The 18,367-nt window shown below is 54.7% G+C and overlaps 1 protein-coding gene across 3 annotated transcripts in view; it reads left to right on the top strand.

Moving 5' to 3' along the window:
- Positions 1-18,367, top strand: part of Scube1 (signal peptide, CUB domain and EGF like domain containing 1) — a 122,260-nt gene that overhangs the window by 59,476 nt on the left and 44,417 nt on the right. For 2 of the 3 annotated variants that reach the window (XR_013046533.1, XM_006980248.4), the window contains exons 5-7: positions 9,368-9,493; positions 14,183-14,299; positions 16,788-16,877. Coding sequence is in view for 2 of the 3 variants with exons in the window: in XM_006980248.4 (XP_006980310.1) it covers positions 9,368-9,493; positions 14,183-14,299; positions 16,788-16,877 (333 nt within the window). In the remaining variant the exon portion in view is untranslated. The remainder of the gene's footprint in view (positions 1-9,367; positions 9,494-14,182; positions 14,300-16,787; positions 16,878-18,367) is intronic. The other variant, XM_006980249.4, reaches the window with a different exon arrangement.

The raw sequence follows: 18,367 nt of genomic DNA, 5'->3' as shown, positions 1-18,367 counted from the left end.
GCATTTGCTCAGTCAGCCCATAGCAAAGAAGATTGCGAGCTGTTTTGGTCCCCTCTTGCTGTTATAACGGCTCGGGAGTATTTCTGTTCTGTTCTGGAGGCTATGAAGCTGAAGGACCAGCTCCAGAACGTTCCACATCTGGTGAGGACATCTCTGCTTCACAGATGTTGCCTCTTTCTGAGTCCAAATGTAACAAAAGGCAGGGGTCAAAGGGCCGAGCTATTGCCTGGGCCTATTTCTGAGGGCATTCACCTCACCCCTGAGACCTACCAGCCTAAACCTTCATAAAGACCCCGCTCCTTTCTTATACTGTTGTGTTCGGGGTCCCGTTTTAGTGTGGATTTTGAAGGGGACACACACATGCTTCCTACATGCTAGGATTAGGAATGAAATGTACCCTCCAACCAAATATCCAGACTCCTGAGGCATGGAAGCAGGGCCCTGCCTGGCATGCCCCCAAGTCGGCCGTGGTCAGAGCAGTGGGATCACGCCGCTTCTGGGATCCGAACACCCTGCCCAAGCTCACAGTGGAGTCAGGCCTGGCTGGGAGCTGCTTGGCAAAGGCCACCTTTGGGGTATAGGGGTTTGGGGCAGAGATTGCCGTACATGCAGTCTCTGAGTTAATATCCCAACACTAACTCCGTCCAGGGCCCCCCTGCCTTCTTCCCACTCCCCCACCCCCCAGGCTGGCCCTCCAGTCTTCCACCTTTGTCTTTGGCTCGGCCTCTCCTGCTTGCCTTTAACCTCGTCCTGAAGGCTGACTGGACACTTGCCCTCTCTCACCCTGCCTCAGCCACATGAGCCCTCGCCAGGCCCAGCTCCGATCCCTTAAGCGTTACGTTGGCTTTCCACTGGGGATTGCCCAGATGCTCACAGCCACCCTGCGAAGTGCCTCAGATAAGTGCCACCGTGTCCCTGGGTGGGAAATGGCTTCTCTTCCTGTGCAGTACTGTGGGGTGTGTGTGTGTGTGTGTGTGTGTGCGCGCACACACGTGTGGCAGGGTGGGGGGAGGGGTTGAGGGGGACTTAAAGGTGGGGTAGATTTCTGATACCATAGCCAACTCTTTCTCACTTCCAAATTCCAATGAGCAAGCCCACAGACAGAGCCGCCCTGTCCCTCGCGAGAGTCCCCAGCCAAGTCACGGCTTAGCATGCCGTGAGTGTGTATGGCTGTTGGCCTCCTGTCAGTGGTTCCCCAGATACGATTCTCACATCTTGGGAAGCAAGCCAGGCCTGCGCTCCAGGGGCCCCACCGTAGCTCCTGCAGGGCCAGGGTCGTCCCTGCCCCCTGTGAAGGCCTTCCATCACCGGCTATGGGGGGCTGGGACAGGCCATGCAGGGTTGCAGGCTCCTCGAACTCCTTGTCTGCTGTAGACCAGGTGGGCGGGAGGACGGACATCCCTGGCACTTAGCGTGGAGATTTATGGTGCTACTGGAAGAGGCCTGGCCTGGCCCTGTGCGGTCTGGAATGGCCCTCAAGGCGGGGACAATAAATCCATCCCATTATTTTTTATGAGCCTCCCACCCCATAAACAACTCCTCTGGCTGGTAAGCCAGCTTCACGTACTTCTCCTCAAGCCGGCGCCAAGGGCACCACAGGACCGACTTCTCAAGGCTGGCGGGGGGATCTTTCCACAAGGCTGTCGGCCCTTGGGGGCTTTCAGGAATGGGTAGTGAAAGGTAGAGGGTGAGCCGCAGCCCAGAGGGAACAAGACGAGAGACGGTCCACCCACCTGGCCCGAGGCCCCTTCTCGGTGATCAGACCTCAGGCCTCGGTTTCTCGCTGTGAAAGTGAAGCACATGTCAGAATTGGTCACGGGGATGAGAACGAGGTTGTGTGCACAAACTGTGTCCCTCAGGAAGTGTCCATCCCTGGGCTCCCCAGCACTGGGTCACCAGCACATGCATCATAGACAGCCAGAAAGCTTCCCAGCTGAGGATGACTGGGCCTGGCACTGGGCCTGGATTTTGATGGCTCCTGAGTGTCATCCATGTGGTCCTGCTATCCCATTGGTGGGATGTAGGGTTCTGGCCATTAGCAGAGACTGGCTCTGAACTCAGGTCTGGCAGCTTGGCCACATACCTAACAAACAGGCGGACGGGGGGGGTGGGGGAAGGGGGGGCAAGAGCAGAGGGTACTGTGCCGCCTAGGCCCCTGAAACACAGAGAACCCCAGCCTTGCCGTGCATCCTGCCCTCTACCCAGGTCAGGGCTGCCAGCTGCTGACCTCTGGCCAGGTGAGTGCAGCTGCTACCAGCCCTCCCTGAGCCTTCACACATCCAGCCCGTGACCACGTCCTTCCCCACTCGACCTCCCCCCAGCTCCCCACAGCATTTCTAACTCAGATCTCCATGGCCCGTCCTTGCCACAAATCCACCCCTGCCAAAATCCTGCCACTCCGTGGCCCTGTCTCCTCACACGGCTCCCTCTGTCTGGAGCTCCTGTCTGCTCTGACCATTGCTCCCTAGAGAACCTTCTCAGATGTCTGGGCTGCGTGGCGGCTTTGATTTATAAAGTGCTTTCCTGTTCTGTGAGCGGAGCACAGCCTAGAGAGGCCACCCAGGGACACCCAGCACTTACTTCCCCATGGGTCTCTGGTTCAGCCAGGACTTACACCGACACTGTGGCCATCAGGTCAGCTGATCTTCCAACCCCACCAGGTCCCTCCCAAAGGGTCTGCCCCCATAGTTCATCTGCCAGAAATACAGGAGTCCCTCGGCCTCGTCTGCCCAGCCTTTCTCATGTAAGCTGGTTTCTCCAGGAGACACTTCCGGACTCTTATCCCACCCTCCACCCTTCCCCATCCCGCTCTCCCGATCCCACTCCACCTCTGCATGGCACCGTGCACAAACGCTTGTATTTACTAAGCACCACCTTTAGGTTAGACTAAATGGTGGGAGTATCCTTGGGGACACAGAGAGGCATTCCAGGTGTCCTCCCAGGATCTGGTAAGACCAAAGCTACCCTGAGAAGGACATCCACAGCTAGCGGCCTGGAATCTTTCTGCATCGTGTCTGGGGCCAGCTAAGCATGGCATGAGACAGCCTGCCCCCACCATGTGAGTCCCTTTAGGGATCCTGTGGGAAGGGATAAGGTTGATGAGTTAAAACAGATGGGGTACTGTTTTACATGTAAACATGACCTGTGCCACATTTGGGACATACAATTAGGAAGTACTTACCATTTATCTGAAATCCAGTCTGGCTGGCTATGCCATGTGGCTGTTTGCTTGGAGAGAGTGAGTGACTCGTGGCCCAGTGGGCCGGAGGCCAGCCCAGTCTTAGGTCTTAGTCCATCTCACAGCCAGACTTTCTCCAAAGCTACCTCTAGGTCCTCGGAGAGGCTTCAACTCGGTTGTGGTGACACCTAGTGACCAGCCTAAGAACTTCAAGAAGTGAGGAGGAAGGAAGGGTGGCCCTGCCTCTCAGAAGGGCTGACAGGAGGCTGTCCCAAAGTGACACTTTCCATGTCCTTCAGCACTCTTTTAAAAGGGGGCCTCAAGGCCTCCTGTTCACAGGTGAGACACTGAGCAAGTCCTAAGAGCACACTAGAGGAGGCTGCAGTGAGGCATGGGGTCACATCACCCGCCTCTGCCACACAGATCCTCCTTGGTAACTCAGCATACATCTGTCCACATGTGTCTGCAGACACCTCAGATCTGTCCTCCAACTGTCTGTGAAGAGTGCCCTGTTTCTTGGAGGCAGCTTTCCCAGAATCCAGGAGATGGGACAGGCCAGGGCACACCCGGCGGGGGGTGGGAGTGGGGTCCTGAACTGACCAAAACCTAAGCCCTGTCTCATCCAGCACAGAGAGAGACAGGAATAGTCTCAGCAGGCAGTGGCTACTGAGGGGGCAGATCGGTATCCCAAAGAGCCCAGGGGCTGTCCTTTTTTGAGGCTTTGGGGGAGAGGGGGGCTGCACTGAGCCCTATAGGAGGAACAGGGTGCTTCCCAGGCAGAAGGGACAGTGAGCTGGTCTCTGTGCTCAGTCACATACCCAGCTGGGACCCAAGACCCTGAGAGGCCCAGAGGGAGCATCTCTGTCCCCTGTATGTTCCAGATGAGATAGAGGGGAGGCGAGAAGGAAGGGGGGAGGGGGGGCGGGGGAAGGGGGGGCAGGGGTTCTCTTAGGGGACCAATGTTGCCAGTCAGAGACCGGGCTGATGGGATGGGAAGTGAGCATTATAATGGCCACTGGAGACCTGGGGCAAGGGCCCCCACCTCTCACGAGCCACTGCATCCCTGTTGCTGGAGCTGCGACATTCTCAGCGCGCAGCTCCTGGGTGGTTTGTGCAAAGTGCCCATGGGGAATAAGTGGCTCTGGCTGTCATCATCCAGAGAGAGCTGGACAGCCCAGAGCGTCTATACCATCTCTTTTGGCTTCTGTGTTGTCCCGTGGTCCAGCCCTTCACCCTAGTCAAGTTATCAGCCTGTGCGTGCCTCTGTGCGCCTGTCTCCGAAGGGCATGTGGTACCCCGGCCTGTGCGTGCCTCTGTGCGCCTGTCTCCAAAGGGCACGTGGTACCCCGGTCTGTGCGTGCCTCTGTGCGCCTGTCTCCGAAGGGCACATGGTACCCCGGCCTGTGCGTGCCTCTAAGGTTGGCCTGGAGAACTGACAGGATGACATATTTATAGGTTGGCACAAAACTTGACCCCCGGCAGTTACCCCAGGGATCCTCATTATCATACTCTCTTCCCCAGCTCAGTCTGCACCTCCCTTCATGTGGCTTCTCAGGGGTTCTTCCAAGGACATAAGCTAGGTTTGTTTTTCCCTGATAGGCTGGGGCAGTTCTAGACTATGGAAACCCCCTAAGGTCCCAGCCTTCCGAGTTGGAGGGGGTTGGGGGGGGGGTGGAGCAGGGCCATTGTTCTCCTCTGTGTTTGAAGGACAAGGACTCAGAGAGTGATATTTTGATGAAGTTGTCATAGCAGTGACCCCCGGGAGGCACACATTCCAACTCTGACTTGGGCGAGGATGCCAGACCTGTGCTGAGGGAAGGTGACATCCACACTAATGTGGCTGTCATAGCTCCACACACATGGGACCGTCTCCTAGACCGACAGCTGGCCTATGGGAGGAAGCCCTGGTAGGAAAGCACCATGGTGCCTGTCAAAGGATCCAGGCAAGGCCACGGAAAGAGGCACTGGGCCAGGTGTGGCCAGACACATCTTCCCCCATGCTGACCCGCTTCCATGCGTGGTCTGTAAAGCAGGCATGCCCCCTTCTCAATCCTGTCAAGAGCAAATGGAATATGGTAAGGGCTTCAGTCCGCACGTCCCATCTTCCGGAAAACTCTAGGAGGAGGCTATAAAAGATGTCCCAAATAAGTCTCTGTCCTCCCAACTGCTTCCTCATTCATCTCAAAGTACTGTGACAGCTTTCCCCTTGTTCCTGGCTTGAATCCTTATCCCTCTAAAGCAGGCAGAGGTCCCCCTGGCACATGCACGTCATCCCTCTGGAGCCTTCCATGGCTCCCTCCTGCCTGGGTTGAGGTCCAAGCACAGCTTGGTCGTCACTTGTCTCACCTTGGAAGCAGGACCCATGGCCGTCTAATCCTGCCCATCAGGTGGAGCTGGGGCTCAGAAGTGAGGTAAGCTGCCCACAGTCATAATAGCATGTGGCAGTTGTGTTGCGGACCTGGTGATCGATGTGGCAGCTAAGGGCCTTGTCTCCCCATTGCGCCCGGCCTGGTCCAGCACGGAGGAGACACTCAGCCCAAGTTTGCAGAGCGTAATTGGATTTGGATGGATCAGATCAGATTAGCTTCGACCTGGCGGGCAGCCTGGGCTGGCGGGCACCAGGCATGAGAAAACCGGGACTTCCGGGAATGACTGAAATTCTTTCAACTCCTCTGTAGAGGGAAACAAGCAAGCTTTCTCTGAACTTGGCACATGTGGCTCCCATACCTACACCTAGGGAGGTGTGCGAGAAAGCGTGTGGTTTGCAGCCCTCTCAGGAGCAGATGTGGTCCAGGCAGAGGTCTGCGGGAGGACAGAGAAGCAAGGCTCGCAGTCCTGAGGCACAGAAGCTATGCTGTGCCACCCCAGCTGGGCCCTGGGCCTGGGGCTGAGTATGCACGGGCTCAGCATGAGTGACTGAAGCCTGTGAGAGGTCCACAGGTTGGGGGAGGAAGCAATCTATGGCCGGAAGCTGCCAGAGCAGCCTGGCAGAGGCCACAGAGGCTGGGGAGAAGCTTCCAATCTACAGTCCAAGTCACACTCATGAGACAGGAGTAGCCGATGCCTAGTGCCTTGCATGTCTACTGCAAGGGCATGCCTCTCAAGCCCATGTTTCTCCTTGTTTTAAAAATACAGTTTTTGGTGAAGATCATCATGTTTGCATGTGGTACATTTTAAGCTGTTATGTTTAAATACAACAACTGTATTAACTGTTAGGAACATAAAGAGGACCTGAGTTCAGCTGCACTAATGCCCTCAGCCTGTCCCTACCCTTTGTGGGAAGCATGTATCTCTGGATCCTGACAGAGAGGAACCAAGGCTACAGCGTACCTGCAGAGGGCTTGGTATGGGAGCCTGAGATGGGAGGCTATGCTCGGGAACCTTGGCTCTGCCTCAAGGTTACAACGGGGACAGAGGCCTTTCACACACACACAGAGAGAGAGAGAGAGAGAGAGAGAGAGAGAGAGAGAGAGAGAGAGAGAGAGAGAGAGAGAGAGAGAGAGAGAGAGTTGGTTGTGGAGCAGACTAAGAGAAAGTTTAGGAATCTTCTGGCTGCACCCTTGAGACCAGCTCCGGCGTTCCCTGTCCCCTTCCTGTGGCCCCACTGCTGACCGTCGGCTGTTATAGTCACAGTGGGGCTGGACCACGCCCCCAGAGTCTCTCCGGGGTATATGAGCCCTTGGATCATGACTGAAGTCTGGAGACTCGAAAGACTCGGTGATAACAGATCCTCAGAGGAGAGGATGTAGCAGTTTCTAAAGCTTGGGAATCTGTGGTCCAGGGTTCAGGGCTGCATCAGCTCTGCACGGACGAATTCCTGGCTGTCTGGTGATGTGCAGGGCTTCTCAGAAGTTGCAATTCTTTGACTAGAAATGGAAATTCAATCTCCTTTTCTTTGCCTCACACAAGCTGAGTTAAACAGGGCCCATGGGCTCTTCCATGCCTAGGAAGAAAAAGCAGGTACTTTAGGGCATTGATCTGAGGCAATATGAGGCAGCTCTGGGAAATCAGTGTGGCCTAGAGGATAGCCTGGGGATCAGGGCGGGTTATGGAATTGATAGAATTAGAGATGGTCTTAGGAAGTCATTTATGGAAGACAAGAGGAAGGAACCAGGAAGAAGTCAGGGGATACAGCAGACAGTTTGGGATTGTGGACCTTGGGAGAATGTACAGGGGACAGGGGACCAAAGGTCGGATCACAGCTGAAACACTAGAGAGCCAAAGAAGTGGCCACATTAAGTAGGGAGAAAAGCGTGGCCTCGGCTCTGGGCTGCCCACCGACGGTTCCCATTCTGAGTCCAGGGGGCTGCTTGGCAGTCAGACTCTAGACAGGCAGGGTGTCCCAGGAAACTAAGTGTGTTCGGATGGCCAAGGAAGCTCCTATCCTGAAGCCACCTCTGAAGAGTGCTCTACCAGCCAGCACCCACTGGGGAGATGCCTCCCTCAGATCTGCAGGAACAGGCCCTGCCATCAGGAGCCAGGGTCCACAGAGGTACTTGGCTTGTTGAATGCATGCCAAGTACCTGGCATCTTCCTGGATGTGGCTTCAGGGAATGTTTCCACCTAATCCTCAAGGCTAAGGGTCTTGTGCATGTTTACAGGTGAGGCTTGGAGAAGTTAAAAGAGTGGTCTCCGCTGGGCGGTGGTGGCACACGCCTTTAATCCCAGCACTCGGGAGGCAGAGCCAGGCGGATCTCTGTGAGTTCAAGGCCAGCCTGGGCTACCAAGTGAGTTCCAGGAAAGGCGCAAAGCTACACAGAGAAACCGTCTGGGGGTGGGGGGGAGTGGTCTCCAAGGCACACAGCTTATGAGGAAGCCAGACTCATTCCCACGTCTGCTTGTCTTTCTTCACAGGGACTCTGTGAATGAAGCTATGTGCCAGGGTGCCGGGTGGGCTCATAGTGGCAACCCTGGTTACTGGTAACCAGCTGAGGTGTTTGTACAGAAATAGGCTGTGGCCACAGGTTAGCTCCCTCCTGGTGACTATTGGACAGCGGTTATCGCAACTCTGTCACTGCTCCCGGGCTCAGGTGCTGTTGGAAATTGAGAAGAGAGGGAGTGGGTGGTGGGCGCTTCCTTCAATGCCTTGGGTGCCTTAACTGTCTGCCCATGGCTCAGTTGGTGATGCTCTGCATTGGTATGGCAGCTTGGCTTGAATTAATGAGCAAATTGAAGGGTAGGGGGAAAGAAGAGCGTGATCAGGTGAAGCCTGGTGCTGGGCAAAGCCGTCTTTCATTTCCACTTGTGAATTAACTTTAGACTGCCATTTCTTTCTTTTTCCTTTTTTATGGTGCTGGGGAGGAACCCATGGCTGCCCGCATGCTAGCCGAAGTCCACTGAGTCACACAACCAGCCCAAGATATTTTTGGTCTATATTAGAACTGCCAGAGACTTAGCCTTTTAAACATGTCCTATGTTACTGAGGGTCCATGTACAGCACACAGGGTCACAGTTACACTCTTTCCCTAGAGATCCAGTGTGGCCCCCTGAGGAAGAGAGGTGATCTCATGTGGTCACCGCCTCAGGGGTGTCTTCCCCTCTCCCAGACAGCTTCACTTGTCATGCTCTTTCAGACAGGGGTGACATCAGGTCCCAGAACTACTGTGCAGCACACAGTGCCTCTCGGGCCTTTGATCTGCTCCGGCCTCTTGATGGACTTGTGACCTACAACCTCTCACTTGACCCCTGACCTCATAAATTCTGGAAACTCCTCACGAATCACCAAGAAGATAAACATCAACTAGGGTCATCAGAAGGAGGTTCAAGCCACTCCAGGAAAACGGGGGAGGAGATGGAGTTTACTGAGTGGATACGAAGGTATCCTGGAGCCATTGGTGGCTAAGGAGAGAATCCAGATGGCCCGGACGGAGGGCAGTGCTACACAGCTAACTCTCCAATCTGCTGTCAGGCGGGAGCTGTGCCCCCTGTCATTTAGACTGTACCTTCAGGGCCCTGAGGCACTGGGGCAGAATGCACCTGTGGCTGAGTGTGTGTGTGTGTGTGTGTGCACACATGCGCGTGTGCACACACATGCGCGTGTACATGGGAGTGGTGCCTGCCGTGGCTGACTAAACACACCCACCACTGGATTGGGACGCTCCACTAGTCATGTCTCCACAGCCCGAGGTTTCCTTCTCCCGTCTCCTCTCACGGGCCTCCAACCTCTGTCTTGTCTGTCTCTCTTCCCAGAGGGTATGAACTGCATGAACAAAGACCATGGCTGTGCCCACATCTGCCGGGAGACGCCCAAAGGTGGGGTCGCCTGTGACTGCAGGCCCGGCTTTGACCTTGCCCCAAACCAGAAGGACTGCACACGTAGGTAGATGGAGGCAAATGGGTCAGACACCCCCATGCGTCTCCTACCATTGCTTTGTGGCGGGTCTGCCCAGGGTGAGGGAGGGATCTCAGCACCCTGGGGTGGGGTGGGGGGCGGGGAGGACGGAGTCTGCTGAGGGGAATTGGGGAGCTGGAGGGATGGGTCCTGACCTCCCAGCTTGGAATTTTCTATACCTGGTATGACACACATATGTCAATACATGTCAACACATGTCAACACAGCCCCAGGCACCGGCTTGGCCCATCTGTAGAGCCCTGAACTCACACTCTCCTGAGGGGATGGAGGGTTACAGCTCTGAGGTCTAAAAGCCCCGCTTTGTCTGTCAGCCCGAGAGGCCCTAGGTGACAGAAGAGTGTAAAGAACCAAGGGAGAGTGGACGGGAGGGAGAGGGTGGACGGGATGGGGTGAACCCAGTGATGACATTTTCCCAGGTTCAAAAGTCGGAACCCAGGGTGAGGATATAGTTCGGGTAAAAGAGCACTCGCCATAGCCGGGCGTGGTGGCGCACACCTTTAATCCCAGCACTTAAGAGGCAGAGGCAGGTGGATCTCTGTGAGTTCGAGGCCAGCGTGGACTACAGAGGGAGTTCCAGAAAAGGCCCAAAACTACACAGAGAAATCCTGTCTCAAACTCCCCCCCCCCCAAAAAAAAGAGCACTTGCCTGGCCCAGAGCCCTGGGTTCCATCCCCAGCACTGAATAGACCAGGTGTGGTGATCCACACCTGTAATTATAGCATTTGGGAGGTTGAGACGGGAGGGGGAGTTCAAAGTCAACCTCAGCTATGTAGATAGTTTGAGGCCAGCCTGTGCTACCATAAGAGCCTGTCTAAAATAAAATAAAATAAACAGAACTTAGTGACCTCCGTAGGACCGATTACAAACCATGAGCCCCATATCTGGTCTGAAGAAGACAGAGTCCAGAGGTACCATTTCAAAGCCTGCTTGCTGGCCTGGAGATATCTGCCCCAGGACTCAACATAGTACAGCCTCTTTTTATTTGGGGTAAGGGAAAAGGTTTCGCTGTGTCCTGGAACTTTCTCTGTAGACCAGGCTGGCCTTGGAATCACAGAAATCTATCTGCCTCTGCCTCTGCCTCCCAAAGTGCTAGGATTAAAGTCATATGACATCACACCCGTCCCTTGTCCAACCTCTCATCATGGGCATCCAGGTCATGAGGAGGAATGGAATTGGGAAAGGAAACAGAGCTTAAGACATTCACCGGTTTCCAGAGCATCCAACCCAACACACCCTGCCAACTGCTTTGTGAGAAGGCAGCAGGCTGCAGGCTGTGCTCACAGGTCGTGGAGACACCCAGGATAAATTTTATTCCTTCTGGGTCTGCCAAGAACAGAGAGAGTTCTTCCAACTCAGCCCGGCCACAGCTTCATCAGTCTCACACTGTGGTGTTGCAGAAACATGCCATGCCCGGAGGAACCTGCTTCTGACTCTTGGAGAATGTGCTTCCACCTGCCTGAGCGTCTGTGGTTCTTGACCAACGCCACTATAAAGGCCTCAGCTTTCCTCTATTCCTCCATTCTGGACAGAAGACAGCTGGACCACCATCCCCAACCACTGTGATTCTCTCAGCTCATCTTCCCTGAACAGTTGCCAAGACCCTGGGGACCCATGAGCATCTGCTGTTGTCCCTGCCCCCAGGGGCTCATGCTCCAACCCTCTAGGCGATCTACCCGACTCCCAAAGTGGAGGCACCTTCTTCATCCGAGTGTTTTGTGAACTTTTCCTAGGGAGATGGGAACAAGGGCCTACTCACCCTAGACAGTGACAGACCTGGGTATGATTTCACCCCAGTCCAACCTGGGGAAACCAATGAGTTTACTGGGCTTATTTACAAAGCACGAATGACCTCGAAGCAACCACACCACCAGAAAGTCTCGTGCCAGCATGGATGATTCCTTTCCCCGCCGCTGCAGACAGGATCTCCCACCTCATCCGTCAGCCTTCCACATTCTCTGTATTCTATCACCACCTCTGACCACATCTGGGGCAGAATTGCATACATCTGTTCAGATAAAGATGACAGTTGCCGCTATATTCAAAGATAACATGCTACAACATCTGGCCATGGTCAGGATGTGGGCCAATCTTTCTCATTACTGCCAGGTCTTTTCCATGGGACATGCATGCCAGTGGTCACCAAGGCAGGACAGAGATCGCCTAGGCCCTAGCCTGGCCCCACAGATGGATTCTTCCAACTTCAGAGAAAACACTTGCTACCTGGCCACTTTCGGAGCAGATGGGGCTGACTATAATTCTCCTAGTCCTTGCGCCGGGCGAGGACAGGAGCCAGGCACAGGTGACAGACAAGCATGGTCTCCAGAGACTTGCTCCATGCAGACACTAGCAAGAGGGCTTCCAGTGACCTCACTGGGCCAACTTACCACTATAACCCATCTGGGACAAGTGCCACAGGAGAGTTTACCCACAAAACTCCTCTGGGTTTCAGACTTGGCTGGAAGGACATGGGACAAGCCAGAGTCTATAGAAAGCTAAGATCCCTACCCTAGTCACCAACGGGGTCAGGAAAGGGCTAAGCACAGCCTAGGGACATTTGCTGGTCCATAAATCCATAGCCCTACCCTCCCTGACAAGGTATAGAAAGCCTAATTCTGTTGCCTAAGGCCAAGGAGTTGGGGAAAGCCCTATAGCTTCCCTGGAAGGTGGCACTCAGGAGGTCTGGCTTTGGTTCTTTCTATGTGTTTTGCTAGGCATGGTTAATGATGGCTTGGCAGGCCAAATCCCCTGATCCCATGTAAACCTAGACGCAGGTGTGTGTGTGTGTGTGTGTGTGTGTGTGTGTGTGTGTGTGTGTGTGTGTGTGTGTGTGTGATCCCAGTGTTTCTGTAGTGAGGTGGGGGCAGGAGAATGCCTGGAAACTCGCAGGTCAGCTAGCCTGGTGTACACAGTGGCAAACATTAAGAGACCCCTGCCTCAAACAAAGTAGAAGGTGAGGATCTGTGTAAAGGACAGGGGAGACCTACATGGACCCCAAGCTCACTTGTATTTAGGAACCTTGGACCATAGAGTTGGTCAGGAGCCCAGGCTAGCCCAGCAATCTCTAGACTGGTGGGGAGAGACTACATGGCTCTGCACCCCCATCCCTCATCCCATCAGAGTCTAGGGCCCTTTCCAGGAGTGAGGATATTCCTTTATCCATCTTGACCTTCCCAGAGCCCAGCATGCAGAGCGTGGGAGGAACTGTGACATTCTCATTGCCTCTTTCCAAGATGCCCCTGTGCCCACTCTGAAGAGGATTCTCCACAATAAGGAAAGAAAATGTCCAGTTGGGGATTGACCCATCCCCTGGGACCTACGCAGGCCCTGCTCCTGAGCCCTGGGCTTCTGTCCCCAAGAAGGAACACTACTAGACTGGAGAACACCAGCTTGCTGCCTATCACCACCATCCCTGAGTATGCATAGGACAGGCTTCAGGGAGGAGAGCCTGTGGGCCATCTGACTGCCCTGGCCGTTGGGTCAAGAGGAGGACACTGCTGAAGACAGTGTGTGAGATGACAGATAGATGCTGGCCATTCTCGTCCTGTGCTCACCTCCACGGATTTCCCTCCCTTGCCAGCTGTCTGAATGGATCTGCTTAGAAGGACATGATTAATTCAAGCTCTCAGATCTGGAATTCGGTGCTCCTCTAACCAGGTCTGGCCTCAGACTGACTTTGATAAGTAAATAATGTGTGTAGTAGATAGACTATGAAAAACCAGTCAAGGTCTCCATGAAGACATGCTGTCCGGGCATTCAGGCGACAGCTAGCTTGGCCAGCAGCTCGTTGCATGATAAAGTGGAGTCTCCAAGGGCCCCTGCGAGAGAGCTGACTCAGATCCTCATCCTCTTCTGGCCGTCTCCCTCCCCCTGTACAGTGACAGTGGACCATCTTCGTGTAAATAAACTTGAACATCAGTTTCCTACCGCAGACCGGCTCCTTCTTGCTCGGTCCCTTTCCCATGGATGCAGCTTGCTGCTGCTTCCATGGAGCGTCCGGACCGAAGGACCCTAGATCCTCCAGCCATAGGCACCAGCAGCCACACGATGTAGGCGGTTCTTAGCATACACCCCAGATGACATGAACTTGCTTAAGTTCTGTCTACTGGGGATAGGTAGCTGAGCTCCACGGTCTGTGCTGTGAGGGAGCAAGGCGGAGAGAGCTCACAACAAGGACCCACAGAGAGTAGCGTCCACCTGTACCAAGACACAGGCAGTGGATAGAGCTGTGCAGGAATTAAGAAAACAAATGGTTCTTTGAACCGCGCCTGTCATCTCCCGCACATGTCTTGGCGTGAGCAGGCATGGGTCCCAATGGGACTGAGAGGGCTAAGGCGTCTTGCATGTGTGTCTAGCTTTTCCCACCTCTCCCTTTTTTCCGACCCTCCACTCTCTTCATGCATTAGTTATGTGAAGCTCAGAGTCCACTCTTGGGCCCACCTCTAGAGACTAGCCTTTCTAACTGGTACCCTGGAGGGACTCCTTGACAGAGATGCAAGTCTGCTGCCTTCAGTCCTCAAAGGACTGTTCCCTGGCCACCTCGGGCTCTTGCTCCCCCTGCCCCCCCACCCCCCAAAAAAATAACCAGTTCCAGTAAACTAACGGTTTCTGTTGTTCTGTTTATACACACGTGTGTACACTTTGGGACTAACTAGTAACCTGTAACTATGGAAATGGAGGCTGTCAGCACAGCTGTGAGGACACAGACACGGGCCCCATGTGTGGTTGCCACCAGAAGTACGCCCTGCATGCGGATGGTCGGACGTGCATTGGTAAGTAGGTGCTGTTACTGCCACACTGCCCCTGCGGGTACCCTGTGTGGTCCCCCTGTCTTGGAGGAAACAGAAGGGAGACAAGAAGAAGGATCACCCATAAGGCCGATGGGTGTGGCAGGCATCCCAAGGGCCAGCTTCTGTGAGAATTTGTCCTGGGTCCCTCAGTACCCTGGGACAAAGTTCTCTAGGGTTGGGTGTCCCTAGCAGGGTTGCTGCTTGTCCTCAGCACAGCCGTGCGCTTCAGCTTGGGGACATCGTCTGTCCCTAAAGCACTGGTATTTTTCTAATGTGGAAAAACTCTTGGCAGCCTCCCTGAGTCTGTGTGAGCACTGTAGGTCTGGGCGCTGTTCACAGACACACGGAAAGTGAGTTTCCTAACACGTGGCTCACTGTGAGGGTGGAGGTGTTCACCCTGCGTGGGGTGGGAGTGGGCGGGCGGGCAGATGGGCGGGCGTGCTTGGGACTGCTTCTCCTTCTGAGCTGGAGGGCTCTCCTTAGGACTTCCTCACCCACCTGAAGTCCTTCCTCCCTCAGCAATGCTCCTGTCCCAACACCTGCTTGCTCCATGGAATCCTGATTGAAACTCAGCAACCTCCTTCATCCAGGCCCGTGTTCCCAAGGGCAGCTTGAACATTTGTAGTTATTTTATGCAGTAATTACTAATATGTTTTTTTTCCCTCCTGTTCAAAAACAACAGCAAGATTTTTTTTTTAAGTAAGAAAAAGGAATTTCAGACTTTGGAGCCAAGGGTCTACTTGCTAGGACCCAGCGTGAGTTGGTGGGATCACCCTCACTGATGTCTTTGAAAAGGCTCCGTTTCTTAGGATCAACTTGAGGGGTGATTCTTGAGGGGCTTTCGAGTGACAGAAAGGTGTTTGGTGAACCCATGTACGCACACGTGTTAGCTGCTGTCTTTTCCTGTCCCCTGTCACTGCTCCTTGGTGTCTTGGAAAGCCGGGTGCTGGGCCGCGCAGCGGGACCCTCCCCTCCTCCGTGTGGCCTCCTCTCTCAGACAGCCATTATTTTTTTTTTTAATTTCATTTTAACCTCATTCCCGCTGCTTCTCTCGTGATGGTCCCTGATTGCCTGTCTTGTCTGATAACTGACACTCATTAATCATCTTTCAGAGCCAAAAAGCCAAAAAAACCAAACCAACCAATCACACACAAAAAAATTAATTAATTAATTAATTAGAAGCCAAACCAGGTCTCAGACCAGTGTCTCTATTGCAGCCTGATCCCATCTAGAACTTTCTGTCCTCTGACCTCTCTCCTTCCGCTGTCCTCCTGCCCAGAGCTCTCCGAGCCACTCTGGCCTTCCCTCTGTCTTGTCTGTTCAAGTCTCCCATGTCCAGTCGAGCCTGCCCCGCCCGCAGCCGCTGGACCAGCACAGACAACTGCCGGGCATATGAACCCTAGCCTGGGTCTGACCCTCCTTGTCTGTGTCCTCCTCGCTCATCCTTTCTCATCTGATTTTTATAATTTTTTTTTTAATGTCTGCTGCATGTGACAGTCCCTGCTTGGATCTCTTTTCCCCCAAGCCCACACTTCCTGTCAGTCCCCCCTCGTTAGAAACTATCCCCCCTACCCAGCTCCAGCCACTGTGACTTCAACTCCTGGCCACCAGGATGAGAAACCCTCCTGTCCTGCTTTGTTCTCGGTCACCCGGCCCCAGCGGAGCGTCTTGGCACAGCTTTGTGCCCAGTGGCTGGAGGCTCCCCTGCTGGCCCGTGCCATCTCGCCCTCCTGCACGCTCCTAAAATGACTGACCCTTCTCCACAGCCCCCCCCCCACCCCCCCATCCCCCTGTTGAACACTTGAATGCTTAGCTCTGGTCCTCTAGACAAGCAGGCAACCAGTGCTGCCCCGATCCCCTGGACTTCCTGTCTGTCCAGTGGGATCCAGTGTTCTCTGTGTGTGTGTGTGTATGTGTATGTTTCTCTGTCAGTTTTGTTCTTAATTTTGCATGAGTGGCAGCATCCTTGTAACAGGGCATCTGCTGTCCCCGGGTGTATCCATCACTAGACCTCGCAAATCTACCCCCTTGTCCTGTGCTTTGTCCTGTCCCTGCGGCTTGAGGGACCTGTAACCGCTTCTCTCTGTGAGCCTGCGGCATGCTGTCTGCCTCTGTGTCCTCCACACAGGCTTCCTGCTGACCTTAGCCACCTACCCTGCTGGGCTGCACACAGACCCTGCATCCCCCCTCCCGCCCCCCGGCCCCCACTGTGTCCAGGTCGCGCTGTGGCCACCTTTCTTGTCTGCATGCCCTCCCTCCCACCCTCCCACCGTGCTTCCTCTCTGCTTCACCCTGAGCACACCCGCCTGAAAGTTCCTGGGATTAGCCCTTGGCGAGGGCACCGTGCTGGCCCGGCATGCTGTGTTGGCTTTGTGTGCGCCGCCACGCCAAGAGGCTGACTGTCTTGGGCCGCGGGAAGTGGGCTCTCATTAACCACCGGCTCCGTGTTTGTCCCTTACTTGTGTTCTAGAGAAGGATGAGGCTGCAATTGAGCGCTCTCAGTTCAATGCCACGTCAGTAGCTGATGTGGACAAGCGGGTGAAACGGCGCCTCCTCATGGGTAACACTTTTCTTCCACTTCCTTTGTCCTCCTTTACCCTGTCGGGTGTGTGGGCGACTGTGAATGGAACGCTGGCCTGGGGAGGGTACTGGTGTGTGGTCTTGTGTGCACGTGCCAGCTTTGGGGAGTATGAGAGCCTGGGTACTGCTGTGTGAGTGTATGGGTGCTGGCGGGGAGGTGTACTGCTGTGTGAGCCTATCTATGTGCTAGCATGTGGGTGCGTGTGAGCATGAGGATGTCCGTCTGTGTGGTGTGGGGTCTCCATGTGTTGTATGTGAATGTGGGGAGGCTCCACCACAGATGCGAACTCATTATTTTCCTTTTTAAGATTTTTTTTTTTTTTGCCCTCCATCAAACACGTTTATTTCTTTGTATATTCTAGCAAAGGACCCAGCACCCATGTCTAGTGGCCTGAGAACATAAGCCTCCTCCACTCACTTAGAAACCAACATGCACATTAGGCTCCCAGGTTCAGCCACAGAGACTCAGTGGCCACTGGGACCCTGGCGAGAGGGGGTTCTGTGCAGCATGGTCTTCTGACCTTGCTCTTGGAGTGTCGGGGGGCGGGGGGGGGGGGGGGCTTGCTGGCTGGGCTGCTCTCAGACCGGCCCAAGGAGAAAGGGAAGGGAAGGAGAGTGTGACCACTCTTGACAGCAGAGTGTAGACATGACATGGGGTTCCGCCTCTGCATTCCTGCCCGTCAGTGGGTCCCCTGGTTCTAGGTTGCTGGCATGTGGGCTGTGCCAGCTGACTGCACCTCCTGAGCACAGCCACAGCCGCCAGGATTGTCACAACCTGCTCCCTGGCACTGTCAGGCTCACACAGCCTTGGTAACTGTATGGTTGGGTAGAGGAGTCCCTATTCCTCAGAGGAAGAGACTGAGACGCCCTCATCACCCCACATTGCTGAGCACCATTAGGGATCATGGCCACATGGGTCCTGGAGGTCAGAGCCTGAAGGTTGTAGAGAGGTCACCTCCTTTTGTAATCCTAATGTGGAGGCCCCAGCTGGAGAGCACATGAATCCCCTGTACTTCTCTCTGAAATAGGCCCCTGTGAAGAGAGTTAGGATGCTCTAGGACTGCAGACCCTAGCTGGTAGCTAACCCCGTGAGGCAGGACAGCTCCCAGGGGGTGTGAGAAGATGCAAGGTCTGGAGGATAGCAGAGGTGACCCTCCCTGTTTCGTCTCATGCTTGTTGGAGCACACGTGGGCATCACATTCAGAGCCAGGCCATGTGTGGAAAGCCAGATTGATGGGAAGGGGAGGCAGAACGGAGTCAAGTGTTGGCCTCAGTGAGGGAGTGTCAGCATACTGTCGTGGGAGATTCTAAGTCCGGAGGTGGCTTGGGCCCTCTGAGGTCCCAAGATTGGCGGGGTGGGGGTTGGGGGGGGATAGGCCAAGGGCAGCATCTGGCAGTGGGAGAGGAAGATGAGGGACGGGAAATTCCATGACAGAGCAGATCCTGGGCCACCTGGCTGCTTAGACTGTG

Source organism: Peromyscus maniculatus, chromosome 20 (genome assembly GCF_049852395.1).
Source record: "Peromyscus maniculatus bairdii isolate BWxNUB_F1_BW_parent chromosome 20, HU_Pman_BW_mat_3.1, whole genome shotgun sequence".
Classification (NCBI taxonomy): domain Eukaryota; kingdom Metazoa; phylum Chordata; class Mammalia; order Rodentia; family Cricetidae; genus Peromyscus; species Peromyscus maniculatus.
Note: the sequence above shows the minus strand (reverse complement) of the source record. Positions and strands in the feature narration are given on the sequence as shown.